Consider the following 19979-nt stretch of genomic DNA (forward strand, 5'->3'; position numbering starts at 1 on the left):
GTCCTATTTCCTTATTTCCTATTCTGACCTAAAAGCTTGAACAAATAAAAAAGCCTTCAGTTGCTTCTTAAAATTTAATCTTAGATAATTGGTGAGGAGTTCCTCAGCTAAGACCGAATGACCAAAAGGACTGAGGGGGAGATGCGCTTGCAACATTTGCTTTAGACCAGTTGTAATAAATAAAGGAAACATTATTTAGTGTCTAATGCACAAAAGGGGTTCTGTGTGACTTTAACCATTCGCTGTAGCAGCTACTGATAATCCAATGCAAATATATTACAATCGGTATTAAAGTGAGCATTCCGTGCAATACACAGAAAGGAATACGTACCTTTTTAATGTGCAAAAGTTTCTGGCAGGTCAGGAGTTCTCTTTGTGTGACCGATCCCAGGACTGTGAGGGGTTCTTTTCATCTCTGTCATGCTTCACATTCTCTATGGGCTTTCTGCTTTTTACACATGAGCTCCAGGACATGGGGCTTCATATGGCTTTTCTTTTTCTTCCCCTGTTTTTTTTCCCCTTTCTTCCCCTTTCCAGCTTAGGCACAGGCAGAAAGTGAATCTCCGGATTTGGCACAGGCAGGATCTGAGCCCACTGGTAGAGCATGTGGCAGCGATTCCTGGGCATGCACAGAACATGGACACTTGAGACTGTTCTGTGCATGCCTTAGGCACATTCCCTCGCAGAATTTCTATGCATCTAATTTGCGTGCGACTCCTTTTGTGCATTGTTTACAAATCAGCAGGTTCAACAGTGGCTGCCATATTTAACGGTGACCTTTCAGCATATAGGCCCGATGCTCAAAGGTCATCGTTAAATACGACAGCCGCTGTTGAACCTACTTATCCATAAACAGCAACCGATGAACAAAGGGAATCGCATGAAAATTAGATGCTGTGTATGTCTAGTAGCGCTATAGAAATGATAAGTAGTAAGTAGTAGATGCACGGAAATTCTGCGAGGGAAAACGCCAGTCTCTCGGTAAGTGTCCATGTTCTGCGCATGCCCAGGAATCACTGCTGCATGCTCTGCCAGTGGGCTGAGATCCTTTGCCAAATCTGGGGATTCACTTTCTGCCTGTGTCTAGGCTGGAGAGGGGGAGAAATGGGAAACAAAAACAAGAAGAAAAAGAAAAGCTACATGTCCTAGAAAGAAGTACCGAAGCACACGGAGCTCACGTGCAAAAGGCAGAAAGCCCATAGAGAATGTGGCGTGTGATCGGTCACACAAGGACAGCTCCTCACCTGCCAGAAAATTTTGCACATTAAAGGTATGCACCCCTTTCTGTACATTGCATGGAATGCTCATTTTAATACTGATAGGCTCGTTGTAATATATTTGCATTGAATTATCAGTAGCTGCTACAGCAAACGGTTAAAGCCACCAGAACCCCTTTGTGCATGAGATGCTAAATAATGTTTGCTTTAGACCAGCTAGGGCCAGTCTAAAGCAAACACTGCAAGCAAAGTAAGCTTTGTGCATCTCCCCTGAATATCATGCAGCCATCAGCTTGGCCTGCATCATGGAGGGGAACAGAGAAGCAAGAAATGGAACCAGCCAAGATGAAATGTGTGGAATCACAACAATTAATTTTAAATGATGACCTGACAAGACTGTGTTTCAGCAAATTGTGCCTGCCTCAGAGCTTCAATATCTAAAGCATAAATGTATTGTAAATAAAATATTTATATACAGTGGGGGAAATAAGTATTTGATCCCTTGCTGATTTTGTAAGTTTGCCCACTGACAAAGACATGAGCAGCCCATAATTGAAGGGTAGGTTATTGGTAACAGTGAGAGATAGCACATCACAAATTAAATCCGGAAAATCACATTGTGGAAAGTATATGAATTTATTTGCATTCTGCAGAGGGAAATAAGTATTTGATCCCCCACCAACCAGTAAGAGATCTGGCCCCTACAGACCAGGTAGATGCTCCAAATCAACTCGTTACCTGCATGACAGACAGCTGTCGGCAATGGTCACCTGTATGAAAGACACCTGTCCACAGACTCAGTGAATCAGTCAGACTCTAACCTCTACAAAATGGCCAAGAGCAAGGAGCTGTCTAAGGATGTCAGGGACAAGATCATACACCTGCACAAGGCTGGAATGGGCTACAAAACCATCAGTAAGACGCTGGGCGAGAAGGAGACAACTGTTGGTGCCATAGTAAGAAAATGGAAGAAGTACAAAATGACTGTCAATCGACAAAGATCTGGGGCTCCACGCAAAATCTCACCTCGTGGGGTATCCTTGATCATGAGGAAGGTTAGAAATCAGCCTACAACTACAAGGGGGGAACTTGTCAATGATCTCAAGGCAGCTGGGACCACTGTCACCACGAAAACCATTGGTAACACATTACGACATAACGGATTGCAATCCTGCAGTGCCCGCAAGGTCCCCCTGCTCCGGAAGGCACATGTGACGGCCCGTCTGAAGTTTGCCAGTGAACACCTGGATGATGCCGAGAGTGATTGGGAGAAGGTGCTGTGGTCAGATGAGACAAAAATTGAGCTCTTTGGCATGAACTCAACTCGCCGTGTTTGGAGGAAGAGAAATGCTGCCTATGACCCAAAGAACACCGTCCCCACTGTCAAGCATGGAGGTGGAAATGTTATGTTTTGGGGGTGTTTCTCTGCTAAGGGCACAGGACTACTTCACCGCATCAATGGGAGAATGGATGGGGCCATGTACCGTACAATTCTGAGTGACAACCTCCTTCCCTCCGCCAGGGCCTTAAAAATGGGTCGTGGCTGGGTCTTCCAGCACGACAATGACCCAAAACATACAGCCAAGGCAACAAAGGAGTGGCTCAGGAAGAAGCACATTAGGGTCATGGAGTGGCCTAGCCAGTCACCAGACCTTAATCCCATTGAAAACTTATGGAGGGAGCTGAAGCTGCGAGTTGCCAAGCGACAGCCCAGAACTCTTAATGATTTAGAGATGATCTGCAAAGAGGAGTGGACCAAAATTCCTCCTGACATGTGTGCAAACCTCATCATCAACTACAGAAGACGTCTGACCGCTGTGCTTGCCAACAAGGGTTTTGCCACCAAGTATTAGGTCTTGTTTGCCAGAGGGATTAAATACTTATTTCCCTCTGCAGAATGCAAATAAATTCATATACTTTCCACAATGTGATTTTCCGGATTTAATTTGTGATGTGCTATCTCTCACTGTTACCAATAACCTACCCTTCAATTATGGGCTGCTCATGTCTTTGTCAGTGGGCAAACTTACAAAATCAGCAAGGGATCAAATACTTATTTCCCCCACTGTATACAAAATGCCATATGAAAACACAAGATGTCATCCCTGATTCCCTCCAGGGGTTATCTGGTAATTTAGGGCACCTTTATGTGCCTTATTTGTTCTAAAAACAGGTCTAGATCAAAAAGTTAGTTTCAGCCCTAGATGTTTCCATTTTGTTCCATTATAACTGTAAAAATTCCAGTGTTAGGAATGCCCTAATCCTGCCCCTGACATGCCCCCTTGTGACTTTGACCAACTGCAAACAAATTTGCATAGATAAACAGCTGCAAAACAGGTTTCAAAAATACTGATTTGGACGTTTTTGTTAGAAAAATGTCCAAATGCTGCTTTATGCCACTTTTTACATGTTTTTCTCTTTTGAAAATGAGCCCCTAGGTCAAATTTGTCCCAGAGCCTATCACCTGGTATTCCCTCCAGCCCCGTTTACTAAGCCACGCTAGAGGCGCATTAGTGCTTTAGCACGTGCTGTGTAGGTGCGCACAATATTTCTATGGGCGCCTACAAAGCGTGCGCTAATTTTTGCACTCACTAAAACGATAGCGCACCTTAGTAAACAGGGTCCGTAGTAAGTTAAATTAAAAGTACATTATTTTATTAAATTTAGATTGTTTAGATTGAGAAAATTGAGCTACATTTTCTGCTGAAAGTTGAAGCGATTCAGGCGTTAACGGAACATTCTGCAATTTGTTTGATGAATTTTCAGCTTCATTTATTATTTGATCAAAATAAGTTTTCTTTTTTAATTAACAGCTATTTTATGCTGTTTTATTTGCTTCTTCCAATTATTATAAGACACTTGGGGACCTGTTTACTAAGGTGCGCTATAGGCGTACTAGCATTTTTAGGAATGCTTATAGGAAAAAGTTGTAAAATAGTCATTTTGGGAACCAAGTCTAGCAGAACAAACATATTCTACCACTGAGAGAGAGGAAAAGATTAGCCCAACTGTTCAATTTATCCATTAATTTTAAAAAGTTTATCAATATTCAGTATCTATAATTTCTTGATATCAGTTGTCATTTGGCTTCCCAAATATTGAAATGCGATGTCAGCTTGAATACTGCTTCCACTGCTGCTCGGTGGAAGAAGCAGCATAAGAGAATGGACACCAGATGGAAGTGGGAGGGGGAGGGAGAGAGAGAGTTGGTAGATGCTGAATGGGGGCGAAGAAAGGAGGAGGCACTGGATGGAAAAGGGGTAGAGATAGAGAAGATGCTGGGTAGAAAGGTAGAAAAAGAAAGGGGGAGACACTTAATGGAAGGAGTGAGAGAAAGAGGAGAGATGTTAGACAGAAGGATGGAGAAAGGGGAGGGAGGTTAGAATTAGTGAAACACTGGAGAATAAGGAAGGCACAGGGGAGAACCAAGCTGAGAGAAAGATGAAAAGCTGTAGGTAGATGAAGTAAAAAGAGGGAAATTAAAGACTGGCTAGTAAGAATGAATTAAATCGGGACAGAGAGGCAGAAAAGATAAACTGAAAAAAACTGAAAGAAAAAGGAGGAGAGAAAAATGACAAGTAGACAGGAAACCCTGGCAAGAGAGTTAAGAGAAGATGAAGGAAAGCAAAAACCAGAGACTGGGACCAATACAATTAGAAAAAAAATTTGCCAGATAATAAAGGTAGAAAAAATATTTTAAATTTAGGATAAAGTAATGTGGTAGCTGTGTTAATAAATACAAGTAAAACACAAAATGGGAAAATAAGGTAATACCTTTATATTAGACTAGTTTTAATACATTTTTGACCAGCTTTCAGAGACTAACTCTTCCTTCCTCAGGTCAGGAGTGGATACCGTAACAGCGGTATACTGTCCTGACCCCTGAAAGCTAATAAAAAAATGTGTTAGACTAGTCCAATAAAAAGGTATTATCTGAGGAGTAGCCTGGGGAACTGGGTTTGATTCCCACTGCAGCTCCTTGTGACTGGGCAAGTCACTTAACCCTCCATTGCCCCAGGTACAAAATAAGTACCTGTATATATGTAAACCACTTTGAATGTAGTTGCAAAATACCACAAAAAGGCGGTATATCAAGTCCCTTTCCCCCTTCATCTTGCTTTTCCATTTTAAAGTACTTGAACTGAGCATGTGTGGGAGAGCTGGCATTGGCAGCTGACTTCCGCACTACTCAAACAGCACAATAGGGGGCTTGGACAGTGGACTTCTTTGTCTGGTGGGGCTCGGGACTCTCTGCCTGTGATTCAGCTGGTGCTGCAATTTTGGAGGGGGCTTAAGTCCAAAGTGGGGAGGGGGTGGCTGAAGCGCCCTTGTGGGTATGCCTGGGGGGGGGGGGGGGAATAGATGCTGGACCTTCCTCTTACCCATCCCTGCTGTCACTGGTGTAAATAAAGTATTTTCTGGAATGGCTGTGGATTTGAGGTATGTCAGGGGTGGAGCCATGAGGTAGGGCTGGGGTGGTGTGTACTAAAGTCTCCCTCAAAAAGTTGTCCAGTGTTGTCAACTCTGGTTTTCCCGGGGATTGGGTGACTTTTTTTTTTTAGGTGGCCATGGGCAATTTTCACCGGTTGTGAGTTGCCTTATCTCAAGCCTCATTCTGGCTCCAAATTCAACCAGTAGGAGGTGAGGTGGGTGATGCATCAGTCTGGACTGGAGCATCTATTGGGAGTGTGAGGAACAGCACAGCAAGCATGAAAGCTCCCACTCCTCAGCTAGCCTGTTGGGCAGCCTTGGGCTATCTTTAGGCTTTTTGTTGGGCAGGGGTTAGACAGTCTAACTTAGACTGGAAAATTTCTTCCCATTTGGCAACCCTGAATTGGGCCCCTCTTCGCAGCTCTGGGATGCTGGACTGTTGAGGGGGGTAGGGATGGGAAAATGGTAGGATGTGTGGCCTGAAGGTTGTCTGAGGGTATCGCATACCCTTGGGCCTGCCCAACCAAGTACAACCTTTCTGGCCAGACTCCATGGTCCTACTGTTTGTTTTTCAATCTGTCGTCATTTACAAGGCTTGAAAAAAAAAAAAAAAAAAAGTGAGAACAACTAATAGGAATAAGCTTGCACGTTTTACAAGGACACTAAATGACAACTCTATAACCGCCGCCCCCCCAATCCTCTGCTTTGCTTCCTGTCGCCTCATCTTCCCATACTTCTCTGTAACGGTTGGCTGTCCCGTCCCCTCTCTGTCATCTAACACCGTATCATGCGGCAGGCTAGTCCTTTGCGCATGCGGGGTGAAGGTCGTGTACCTCAGAGAGGAGGGGGCGGGCACAGTGCAGCGCAGGCGTACTGGGACGTGCTGGTAGGTGTTTGTGGTCAGTTCCGGTTGTTTGTTCGGGAAGCGATTCGATTTGACTGTGAGGCCGACGGGACCAGGCCTCGAACCTCCGACCATGGCCCGGGATTACGATCATCTCTTCAAGTTGCTCATTATCGGGGATAGTGGTAAGTGGGGTGGAGAACGGCGGCAAGGAAAGTGGCCTCCGCCCTGTGTACAAGAAACCCGACTCGCCCACGGTACTGACGGCCACCAACAAGCTTAGTGCTCCGGCCTAATTGTAGACCCCGGTACTGGAGCGAGGTTTAAGGGGGTGGAATATCTACGAAAAGTACAAGCACGGGTCTGGATCTTAAATATGTGTTGAAGGCTTCTTAATATCTCATCCGATTTTATTTTTAAAAAACTGTTTCCTTAATACTTTACTGACTGGTGAGTTAACCGGTTGCTTTCTAATGACTGTTAGACTATTTCCGGAATCGGTGTTTAATATTTTCTCAATCACTGTTTAGTCCTTTTTAGCTAATATTCGGAGAAGTGTGTTACTAAAACGAGCACATTTGGTATGGGCTCAAAAGTGAACTACTTGGTCAGAAGCTCAGTGCTTGAGTGTTGTGTGCGATTCTGGTCACTGAATCTCAAAAAAAGTTATAGCAGAATTAGAAAAGGCCCAGAGGAGGGCGACCAAATCGATTAAGGGGAATGGAATAATTCTTATATGAGGAAAGGCTGTTCAATATGATAGAAGACTGAGGTATCGACAAAATCCAGAGTAGAGTGGAATAAGTAAAAACAAATAGATTATCTACTCGTTGACTGGGGAGTATGCTATGAAGTTATACTTTTGGACCTTTTTTCTGATCCAGTCTAGCAATTCTTATATTTTAAACTGGTTGAGTAGGAGGCAACAAATGATAGTGGTAAGTGGAGTTCACTCTGAGGATAATGGCATTACAAGTGCTTGGCTACAGGGAACGGTTCTTGGCCTTGTTTTCTTTAATAAATTTGTAAGCGAAGGGCTGCAAGGAAAGGTTTGCTTCTTTGCAGGTGATATGAAAATCTGCAATAGGAGGAACACCCGGGAAGATGAGGAAAGGTCTAGTGTGTGCCCGCAAAGACTTTAATGGTTAAAAATGCAAGATCATGTATTTGGCATGAATAGGTAAGGTGAGAGCAACTGCTGGAATGATGCTTTGGTGCATAGGAGGAGGAATGTGCAGTAGGAAAAAGGAAGAAAATAGGGCATCAATATAAATATCTAGTAAGATCTCATTTGTAATACTGTGGGCAATTCTGGAGACCACACTTCCATCTTTGCCAAAAAGCATATGAATCTAAAGATGTATATGTTTGAATGAATGGCAGGATAGGGAAGATAATAGCATTAATTTACACAGTATCTATACAGCACTATCCACAGTAGTAAGTGGTTTACAAAATTGGCATAAGTGATAAAACTTAGGACACAGTACACAAAAAAACATCTAAAATAATAAATTCACTTTTTGCGTCCACACCATAAATGCACAGGAGGTAGGCCTCTTTTAAAGGAAAGGAGGCTCTGGAATTGGGGTCATAGGATGAGAGTGAAAGCAAGTATACTCAGAAGTAATCACTTGCATCATGATTCACACACTGTACAGAAAACGTTAACTATGCTGCTGATGAGAGATATTGCTAAAGGCCAATTTCGTGCTCAAGCGTTTTCGGCAGCTGCAGCAAAAATGAAAACTTGAATGGAACAGGTCCCTTTGAAATTTCCTCAGTTACTTAATTCATTTTTTTTAAAATATGACTGTTACTGAATTAGTTTAGTCTTTTTTAAATGTTTTGCTCTTTTTTTCTTACGTATACTTTTGTATATGAAATATATAAATGTTTAGCTGTACCCTCACCTAACTGTTTAGATAAGCGAGACGGGAATGAATGTCTCTAAGGAAATATTTCTTTACAGAAACAGTAGTGGAACAACCTCTGAGAGGAGGTGATAAAAACAAGGACAATAATTTAATTCAGGAATGCACAGCATCTCTGAGGGAGAGGAAAGCATTGTTGAACTGGGAAGTTGGTATATATATGTAACAGGGAAAAATATACAGTATATGGCTGTATGTGTTTTTCCCCTTTGCCGTTCTTAATAATGCATCAGTGTCTGTGTAGCTGATGAGTGCCAGCCTTCTTTTCTGTTGGCTAATAAGAATGAATTAGTGGTGGCTTTGTGTTTTATTTTTTTAGCCATCTGTTAGGCCTAGGGTCTCTCGACTGCTCTTTTGACCTGCTGTTTTTCCTGTGTGCTTCCTTCACCTGTTCAGTGTGCACAGGTACTCAGACCTTCTGGCACCAGATCCTTCCAGGGGATTAGAACAGTTTCTGGAAGGAAACCTGGAAGCAGGGGAGGAGTTGAACCTTCTGAAGGGGTGTTGCTAGTGACAGTAGTATACTCCCCTAAAGAAGATTTGAAGTCTGACTTTGCCACCAAATCGGTCTTTGGAACCTCTCCTGCTACTGATCATACCTGACAAGGGAGAGCCCCAATTCTGCCAATGCCTGCATCTGGCCTCCAATGAGAGAGAGAATCGACCAGTCTATACCCAACTGGTGAGACACTTGTGGTATTTGCAGAGAGCAAGGAGAGAGACTGGGGCAAGTGACAGATCTGAAACCAGGTTGGGAGCTTCCTATAGTGAGGAGGTGTGGGTGTCTTCTTACCCCCATATAGCCTCTTTGGGAAGGAGTATGGAGAGTCTCGGGATATTTAGCCTTAATACCCAAGCAGCCCATACACCACTTTTATGTGGCACTACACCTATGGTAGAGTGGAAGAAATTTAAGAAAAAAAAATCTGTACCAGGCTGTAGCAGCAAAGGTATTTAGCTAAATTGTGTGACCATCATCTTGCATAAGTAATTACCAATTAGCTACTATCAGCGTACCCTATGTAGCTTTATTTGTAAGAATGTGAGCAGGGGGAATGGATATCCAAATGTATATAAGTTGGCGTTTGGCATGACTTTTCACTGTTATTATGTTGAATTGATAATGCAGTAAAGTTCCAAATTTAAGTTACTTCGTGTGTGGTCTGGCTTTTTGTGTGGATAGATAGTCTTATACTTGGCTTGCTCGGCCCTCCAGCCTTAAGGTTGGTCCGTCCCTGGTCCTACCAAATAATTAATGTGCCTCTTCTCCCACATTCCAGGCTGTGTCTAGGCACTGCTAAAAATGGGGCTTGCATGTAGATGGATTTTATGGTCTTTTACTGCCATTGTGTTCTGTGCTTCTGTGGCATTGTATTGACTTCATATCGACCTTGTTAAGATTTGGAACTGTACCATTGCTTTACCTGTATGTTTATAGATGAACTATTCTAGGGCCTTATATGCCAGCGATGAAAAACCAACCCTACTTTTATAAGGGGTTTGAAACATACTTTTTCTAATGAAAATGATTAAAAAGAGTTTCCAGAAGGTCTTTTTTTTGTAAAAGTGGGCTACCCTATTTTTGGTGTTTTTGCAAAAATCATCAACTTTACACTCAATATATTTTCCATTAGTTCATAAATTAGGAGAATGAAATTTTATATTCGAAAATCTTGTGTTGATAAGTTGTGTGCAAAGTTTCACGTTTATCACACCTTTAATTCCAGAGATATAAAAAGCCAAACTTTACAATTTTTTTGTGCTGCAAATTTTTCGGACCAAGTTTGCTCCAAGTTTTCTTCATGGAAATCGCTCATGAAGATTTTGTTTAATAGAGCGCAAAACGTTGTACAAGATGGCCAAGTTTTGTTTCTCTCAACAAAATATTGCCAGAGATACAGTGTCTCAAAGTTGCCGAAATCTCGGAGTCATACCATAGAAGGCTGCAGTATGGGGTCAAACAGATTACTATATCTCAGCAAGTATTGTATCAGTGAACTTAAAACTTTACCAATGTTCATTGGGGACATGTATGAATGTTCACAGAAAATTTCATCGAAATCTGTGATGGTCGCGCAGGGACCGCCAGACCACTTGACATGGAATGACCCTGGAGGAAACTTGCATCCCTTTGGCAAATTTCGGCAACCACATCTGATCTGTTGCCCATTCGGGGAAACGCCTCAATTGCGCCAAGCATAGATAACCCTGTCTTTAGTCGTTGGGAAAACTCATAATCTTCAGTACTTATCTCAGGTGCTGGGAACTGATGGTAAGCTGCTGCCTGTTGCGTGACTAGGGGATGGCTTTCTTACACATCTGGGGGACCGTTTTGTTTATCAACAACTGTCTCATTATGTTGCCTCCCAAAACCTCATGGCTTTGACAGCCCAACATTTACTTTGAGTTCAGACATTGTTTCAGGACTGGGGGAAGACTGCCTGTCAGTGTCTGCACTTCATAAGAGTGCTCCCACTGTGTTCATACCTGGTGCTTTTATTGAAATCCCGGGTACCTAGCTCTGTAATGGGGTTTTTGCTGGATCACCATGAACTTTTTGTGCTGCAGAGCAGGGGTACACGTCAACTCATTAGGAAAGCTTGCTTTGTGGGCCGGAAGGTTATTTTGGGGGTTTGGATGGGGGGGGGGGGGGTCATGGATTCTATTGGAATTGTCCAGGAGATCATCAGATCCCAGGCCTCTTGTTACTAGTTGGCGACTGTAGAATTGAACTGAATTCTGTGGAAGGGAAGGGGGAAGAGTTAAGGATAATGTTAAAACATTATTGACCACTTGATATTTCATTGTATGCTTTATTGTTGCTGAATTGGTCTTAATAAATGTTTAAATATACAAAAAGTATTTTTGTGAGCAACCATGTAAATCTGTGAGTGACACTTCTAAAATATATGAGCAATTGCTCATGCACTCCACTTGGAGGGAACATTTCTCACAATCTAAGTTTTGTACCTAGGGCAGTGGAAGGTTAAGTGACTTGCCCCTAGTTCTCAGCCCACTGCGCTTACTTATTAGGCTGCTCCTCCACTAAAAATAAATAAAATAAAAATAAGACCATCCCCCTCACCCTTTGTCATTGCTGGAACTCTGGATGCTTTCTTGTGTCTACCGCATAGCTCTTAGTGAGTTTGAGCAGGCACCAAGCTGAACTCCTATACTCGTGAAACAGTGGCCAGCACAGGAGTTTAGGCACCATACTGTTTAAACTTAGTAAGAGCCACATAGTGCTGCTGGAAGACACCAGGGGACAAATATTTTGTGTGCTATGGCCAATTTCTGGACACCATGACGACCTGGAAACTGGATTGTGTAGAGTCCTGCTCTGATCTGTGCCTAGGGTTAGAAGTTATTCACTCAGAAAGACCCAGGTGAGGCACACATACTAAGCATCAGTTGGGCCCCTACCAAGGGGATGTTACAACAGGACACTTAAGCAAATTTCAAGCCCTGGGGTTTTTCATTAACACACATCTATGCCCAAGCCAGGTCAGGTCATCCATTTCATTGGTATAAGTTTAAACGCTTAAGTGGCCGGGGTCTACCTTCTAAATGACAGACTTCACTACCTCACCTCGCTGCTTGCCAGTGCGGGTCTACAGTATCCTACGCTTTCTAGGTCACATCGTGGCCACTGTACAGATTCAACCAGATTGCACGTATGGATGTTACAATGGCACCTCTGTGCACTGGGACCAGCATTGCTAATCACCTCTCCAAAAAGATAACCAGCTGAAGGGCTGAGAGCAGGACCACAGAAGACAAGCACAAATAGGATTTGAGATGTGGTAGACCCTGAACGATTTTCAGAGTACTGTGTGAGGAGCTAGCTAAACTAAAGGTGGACAAAGCAATGGAGCCGGATGGCATACACCCGAGGGTACTGAAGGAAATTAGTGAAGTTCTGGCAGCTCCAATAAGTGACCTTTTCAATGCTTCTCTCAAGTTGGGAGTAGTCCTGGAGAAGGGCAGATGTGGTCTCTCGCCACAAAAGGAGAAGTAAGGAAGAGGTTGGGAGCTACAGGCCAGTTACTGTGGTAAGTAAATTAAATTAATAAAAATGCTTTTAAAACAGAATGGAAATGCTTTTAAAACAGAACAGTGAAGTTTCTGGAATCTAATAGACTCCTGGACCCAAGACAACATGGTTTTCACTAGAGGCAGGTTGTCTCAGACAAATCTATTAATTTCTTTGACTAGGTGACCAAAGAATTGGATTGAGCGAAAGTGCTAGATGTATTTAGATTTTAGCAAAGTCTTTGACATGGTTCTGCACACAGACTAATAAACTGCCCTTGGTACGGGCCCTATAGCGACTGGGTTAGGAACTGGTAGAGTGGAAGACGACGGAGGGCAGTGGTAAATGGATCTCACTTGGAGGAAAGGGATGTTACCAGTGGTGTACTGCAAGGTTTGGTTTCTGGGCAAGTCCTTTTTAACATTCTTGTAAGTAACATTGCTCAAGGGCTGTCTGGTAAGGTTTGCCTCTTTGCAGATGATACCAAAATCTGCAATAGTGTAGACACTCCTGATGGTGAGGATAATATGAGGAAGGACCTAGCAAAGCTTGAAGAATTGGTCTAGAATTTAGCAAATAAGATTTAATGCTAAAAAATGCAAGGTCATGCATTTGGGCTGCAAAAATCCAAGGGAACAGTACAGTTTAGAGGGTGAAGAACTTTGTGCACAAAAGAGGAGCGGGACTTTGGTGTGATCGTATGTGATGATCTGAACATAGTCAAACAGGTAGGAAAGGTGATGGCAAAAGCTAGAAGGATGCTTGGGTGCATAGGGAAAGGACTGGCCAGTTAGAAGAAGAAAGCGATAATGACTCTGGTGAGACCTCATTTAGAATATTGTGTACAGTTCTGGAGACTACACCTTCAAATAGATATAAACAGGATGAAGTCAGTCCAGTAGGCAGCTACTAAAATGGTCAGTGATCTTAAAAGCATATGGGGATAGGCTTAAAGATCTCGATATGTATACTTTGGAAGGAAGGCAGGAGGGGAGATATGATGGATTTAAATACCTCCGTGGCGTAAATGCGCAGGAAGCGAGTCCATTCATAGGAAGCTCTGGAGTGAGGGGGTATAAGATGAAAGTGAAAAGGGGTTGACTCAGAACTAAGCTGAGAAAATACTGCTTCATAGAAAGGGTGGTGAATTAATGGAACAGCTTCCCTGTGGAAGTGGTGGAGATGTCCCGAGCTTTCTTGAATTCAGATATAGTTTTCAAGTACATAAGATATCTAAGGGAGAAGAGTAGGCATCTAATTGGTAGATGACGTTTAATGTGAGCAAGTGTAAAGAGATGCAAGTGGGAAAGGAACCCGAATTATAGCTATGTAATGCAAGGTTCCACATTAGGAGTCACCAACCAGGAAAGGTATCTAGGTGTCATCGTCGATGATACGTTGAAACCCTCTGCTCAGTGTGCGGCAGCGGCTAAGAAAGCAAATAGAATATTAGGTATTATTGGGAAAGCAATTGAAAATAAAAATGAGGACGTTATAATGCCTTTGTATCGCTCCATTGTATGACTGCACCTCGAATATTGTGTTCAGTTCTGGACACCGAATCTCAAAAAAGATATAGTGGAATTAGAAAAGGTACAGAGAAGGGTGACGAAAATGATAAAGGAGGTGGAACAACTTCCCTTTGAGGAAAGGCTAAAGCAGCTAGGGCTCTTCAGATTGGAGAAAAGACTGCTGAGGGGAGATATGGTAAAGTTCTATAAAATAATGAGTGGAGTGGAACAGGTAGGCGTGAATCACTTGTTTACTCATTCCAAAAATACTAGGACTAGGAGGCAAGCAATGAAGCTACAAAGTAGTAAATTTAAAACGAATCGGAGAAAATGTATCTTCACTCAGCATGTAATTAAACTCTGGACTTTATTGCCAGAGAATGTAGTAAAAGCAGTTAGCTTAGCGGAGTTTAAAAAGGGTTTGGATGGCTTTCTAAAAGAAGTCCATAGACCATTATTAAAATGGACTTGGGGAAAATCCACTGTTTATTTCAAGGATAAGCACTATAAAATGTCTTGTACTGTTTTGGGATCTTTCTAGGTACTTGTAACCTGGATTAGTCACTGTTGGAAACAAGTTTTCAATCCTTTATGAAATTGTAGATAACTAGAAAATATATAAACTTGTGTGGGTATAGAATTCCACAATTTTTTGGCTTGAAAGGAAAAAGAGCCATCAAGAATTCTCTTATAGTGAACTTTCTTAACAGATGGAAATCCCTCCTTCTGCAGTTATTAGCTTATCCATCTTATTGAAGGAGCTAATAACTGCAGAAGGAGGGAAGAGCAGTTTGCCTGTATTGTATTTAGTGTTTTACAGGGGATCTTAAAAACTATCCTAGCAGAGACTGGAAACCAATGTAGGCTTCTGAGCATGAACAGCCATAGATCATTCTAGTTACAGTATTTTGTGGTAATTGTAACTTGTTAACTAATCTTGAATAGCCCACCGTATAAAGCGCTACAATAATCCAACTGAGGCAATACAGTAGCCTGAACCTGCATACGAAAATGTTCGGTTAAACAAAAGAAAGAAAAAGATCTTTTGTCATAGTTTAAAAAAATAACTTCTTATGCAAATAATGTATCTGCAGATCTATTGTCAATTTAGTATCCAGAATAATTCCCAAAACCTTAAAAGGTTTTTCAAAATGTAACTGTTCTCCAGAAGCTATAGTCACACTGCAAGGAACCAAAGAGACATTATTACAAAAGTACAGCAATTTGGTCTTTACTGCATTGAGATGATAAGCCCAAGAGTGAATTAAAGCAATTCAGTCAGAAATAGAAGTTTGTAATGCTGGAAAATCTAATATTACTGGTATCAAAACAAATATATCATATGCATATGAGCAACTAATGAACTATCCCACAGGTTCTAGAATAGTGGGAAGGACTAATGGAAAGAAAAATAGACTTAATTTATGCTTAATGCTTCTTTATTTTATTTTCTATTCCTTTTCTAATAATTCATAACATTCTTTGCTCAGTTGTGGTGGCGGCCAAAAAAGCAAAAGATTTCAATTTGTCCTCGATGATATCTAGATCATTTTGGAGGGGGGGGGGGTGAGCTGACTCTACTGTGGAACTTAGCATTTTACAGCTACTGCTGCTACTATTTAGCATTTCTATAGCGCTACAAGGCGTACGCAGCGCTGCACAAACATAGAAGAAAGACAGTCCCTGCTCAAAGAGCTTACAATCTAATAAAAAATAAATAAAGTAAGCAAATCAAATCAATTAATGTGTACAGGAAGGAGGAGAGGAGGGTAGGTGGAGGCGAGTGGTTACGAGTCAAAAGCAGTGTTAAAGAGGTGGGCTTTCAGTCTAGATTTAAAGGTGGCCAAGGATGGGGCAAGACGTAGGGGTTCGGGAAGTTTATTCCAGGCGTAGGGTGCAGCGAGACAGAAGGCGTGAAGTCTGGAGTTGGCAGTAATGGAGAAGGGACCAGATAAGAAGGATTTATCCATGAAGCGGAGTGCACGGGAAGGGGTGTAGGGAAGGACGAGTGTGGAGAGATACTGGGGAGCAGCAGAGTGAGTACATTTATAGGTTAGTAGAAGAAGTTTGAACAGGATACGAAAACGGATAGGGAGCCAGTGAAGCGACTTGAGGAGAGCTATAATTTGGGTTGTTATTCCCAATGTGCATCACTTTGCACTTGCCACATTCAATTTTGTCTGTCATTTGGATGCCCAGTCTTGTAATATCCTTCTACAGTTTCTCACAGTCCACATGCGATTTAACAACTTGCAGTAGTTTTGTCATCTGCAGATTTAATCACCTCATTTTGTTTCCGTTTCCAGATCATTTATAAATTTTAAACACCAGACCTAGTACAAATCTTCTTTGGCACTCCAATATACACCTTCATTGAGCGAAATGGCCATTTAAACCTACTGTTTTCTTTTAACTAGTTCTCAGTTCATAATAGGATATTGCCTCCTATCCCATGGCTTTTAGAATTTCCTTTCATTTTCTTTTGAATTGAGTCTCTCATGAGATATTTTTGTCAAAATCTTTCTGAAAATCATCTTTAGTTGTACGCACAGTACAATGCAACATAAATCTTATCAAACATTGTGAAAGTACTTACAAAATATACATGTGCATTGATCATATCACAGTTGTCTCCTCTTAGTTAAACTTTTAACATATTAAGGAGAATGCTACAGAGCATTGGAGTCAATGCCTAAAAAAAGGTTCCTATACCACCAAGAAGTATTTAATCACCTTCTCTCCCCTCTCTATCACTGTCATTAGCTCCACCCTTAACGAGTCATACATGTAGTTTCTCCACAAAGTGAGTGTGGGTGACTCTAGTTGTACCAGTTCACTAATATACATGTCTTGGCAACCAGACATTATAGGCGTAAATACTTACTATGCAAGTGACCCCAGTTCTAAGTCATTTGTCCTGTTCAGTATCTATTGCGCCATCATATGCTCTGAGTCCATATCTCACTCCACTATTGCTGAATTTTTGAGCATTCACATAAACAGTTTTCTAATGCGCCTTCAGAATTGGTACGTTTTAAACAAATGGACTGTGCCCATCTAGGATGCATATATTTTCTTTTGTTACATTTGTACCCCGCGCTTTCCCACTCATGGCAGGCTCAATGCGGCTTACCTGGGGCAATGGAGGGTTAAGTGACTCGCCCAGAGTCACAAGGAGCTGCCTGTGCCTGAAGTGGGAATCGAACTCAGTTCCTCAGTTCCCCAGGACCAAAGTCCACCACCCTAACCACTAGGCCACTTTGCAACAGAGACGTGGGGGGGGGGGGGGGAACTGCACATGCATTTGGCACTGCTACAAATATCTAAGGAGAATGGGGGCATAGAAGATATTGTGTACCATTTGATTGCTCCTCTTATTTGCTAATTGTGGGGAATGGAGGATTTTGGCAGGAAATGGAAGGTATGGGTTTCCAAAGATGGCAAAATAAGGGTATTCAGAGAATACATCTATCAGGTGATGACAGCCAGGGGATGCTTTCATTTGAGGCGGCTACAACTAGATATGAGTTAGGTGCAGAGGACAGATCTAATTAGATGCAGGTGCACCACTATATAACAGGGCTAGTAAGAAAAAATAAATAAAAATCAGAAAGTGTTAGGACACAGGCTCTGATAAAATGTGACCACAGGAATGGACTCTTTGGTCAATATTATAGGGAATATATGCATCAGTATTAACCCTCTCCATTTCAGAAGTGGGTACAGGTGACTAAAGAGGAACATAAGGATAATGAATTTCAAGAAGGAATGAGATGGGGAGAGACACTGGTAAAAGTACGTACTATTTTTAACACGGCTCTGTTGCAAAGTGGCCTAGTGGTTAGGGTGGTGGACTTTGGTCCTGGGGAACTGAGGAACTGAGTTCGATTCCCACTTCAGGCACAGGCAGCTCCTTGTGACTCTGGGCAAGTCACTTAACTCTCCATTGCCCCATGTAGGGGCTAGGGTGGTAGCTGAAAATTTTGTAATCACTCTCCATACCAAAAGATGCTGGTGACTGAAACATTGAGCTGCACAGATAACTACCCCAATCACTCTCTTCCTCCTTCTCTCTTCCCTTCCCTGATCGCTACACATTACTAACTGTATCTGATATCCTGAAATGATAATGATAACAAATCTATGTAAGCCACATTGAGCCTGCAAATAGGTGGTGGAATGTGGGAAACAAATGCAATAAATAAACTCACCAGTCATTTAAAAGATTATAATAAAGGAAGCTCCTACAGACAAAACTTAGGATTTAACTAAATAAATTGCCTGCACAGTGCCTGAGTGACCCTACTGACATCTGAGAACAGATACAAGTTTTTCGCCACAAAAAGAATAATCTGTTTTTGTTTGGATGTTTTGTTTGCTTTTTTAAATATGTTCGCAATACCTTTTATTGTATCTAGCTTAGAAACAGGGAGGGTTGCACTTGTTGGAGTGTCATCAATTGGATTCTTTACAGGTTGTTTTTTTTTTTTTTTTAATGTAAATCAACTTCCTATGCTACTCCATTACTAGCAACAGTTTTGCAGAAACATAGTTTAGAAATTCCTGTAGAACCACATTGGATGAGCACAGATTCCTGAAAATATGTCCTTTAATACAATTTTAATGTGAAAGTAAGTTTTAGAAAACTTTAAAATTAGTATTATACACATTCTCTGATGATGCAAAATTATGAGAGGAATCTGTAAACTGCAAAAAAGTCACTAGAGTTTCAAGTTTTACTTGAAACGATTACTACCTGATTCAGCTTTCTCTCATGGTCTTGAAATTTAGACACTAATGAGAAAAGACAGTAATTTGTGCCTCAGATCCTTTCAGTGAAGTGTTAGTACAAGATACCAGTTTCCAAATGTCCACAAGAGATACCTCTCATGCCATTAGAGGTTTACTAAGGTTTTTCACTGTCCCAAGAAGAATTGGCACATCCTTGCAATCAGAAATAATAGTCTCAGAAGCTATTGGAATCCTCAGTGAAACGGAAGATGATTTCATGGCTTGCCCCATTTCAGAAGTAAATACTGCCAGCCAATCTTTAACCTCCGTAGGAGGCAAAGGAAGATTCTGAAGCCGTCTTGAGTACTCATTAGAAGTAGGGGAAACATGAAAGAGGGTGCATGTGTTTTGTCTATTGGACAGCTTACCCCCATTATAGTTGTGAAGGAGCTAATTCTAGATTTGATCTTCCCTTTTCCCCATACCAAAGGAACCAGGAGCAACCACCGACAAAACCATTCCCCTTTGAACACGTCCTTTCATTTGTGCAGCTGCATGTGGGGAGACTAGGTTGTGGCACACGCTTGGGTTGGGTGGCGGGGTGGAAATTTAAACCTGGCAGCTCAATCTGCTCTCTCTACACATATCAATTGGCTTTGGTGAGGCCAGTAGGACAAAGTACCCTGGTGAGGCTTCTTCCCCCAGTGAAAACAAGCAGACAAAAATAATTACGATTCAGTCTCAAAATTTAAGCCATGCAGATTCACTGTTCACCAATCAAAAATGTATTTTTGTTCTTTTCTGCTCAAATATTTAGAAACATCACCCTCTTGCAGTGAAAATCCTTTTTCAGTTACAAATATATATTTTTAAGTCCTCCACACTGAGACATTTGTAACCAATATAACAACTAGTGGAGCAGATTAGAGTGGCATATAGCTGAACAATTTCTTGAGTCTTGCCTATATATAGTTTTTGGCATGGCACAAGTTGTCATTTTATTAATGTGGAGGGTGAGACACTTTCTCCTTTGCTTCTGCATGCATGCTTTCTCCCAGTCCACTTTTTTTGTAAGGGCTTCCTTTCTCTCACATTTTTTCAGCTTTCTCCTAGAAGGTATCTCTTTTCTGATTAGTGGCTTCTGGGATAGGGTTTTCCCTTTTGTGTCTTTCTGCAGGTGAGAGAAAACTCTGGAAGGCTAGTCAGATATAGATGACACCTTTAGATCGAACAAACCTAAAATAACTTGTCTGACCCAACCTTCATAGCTGAGAACCT

At 41.8% G+C, this 19979-nt stretch overlaps 1 protein-coding gene across 1 annotated transcript in view; it reads left to right on the forward strand.

Annotated features, from left to right (window-relative positions):
* The first annotated feature begins 6511 nt into the window (after nt 1–6511).
* RAB35 (RAB35, member RAS oncogene family) overlaps nt 6512–19979 on the forward strand; it is a 46686-nt gene continuing 33218 nt past the window's right edge. The window contains exon 1 of the mRNA XM_030219510.1: nt 6512–6677. Within this exon, the coding sequence (XP_030075370.1) occupies nt 6626–6677 (52 nt within the window). The 5' untranslated portion in view covers nt 6512–6625. The remainder of the gene's footprint in view (nt 6678–19979) is intronic.

This window comes from Microcaecilia unicolor, chromosome 11 (genome assembly GCF_901765095.1).
Source record: "Microcaecilia unicolor chromosome 11, aMicUni1.1, whole genome shotgun sequence".
In the NCBI taxonomy this organism is placed as follows: Eukaryota; Metazoa; Chordata; class Amphibia; order Gymnophiona; family Siphonopidae; genus Microcaecilia; species Microcaecilia unicolor.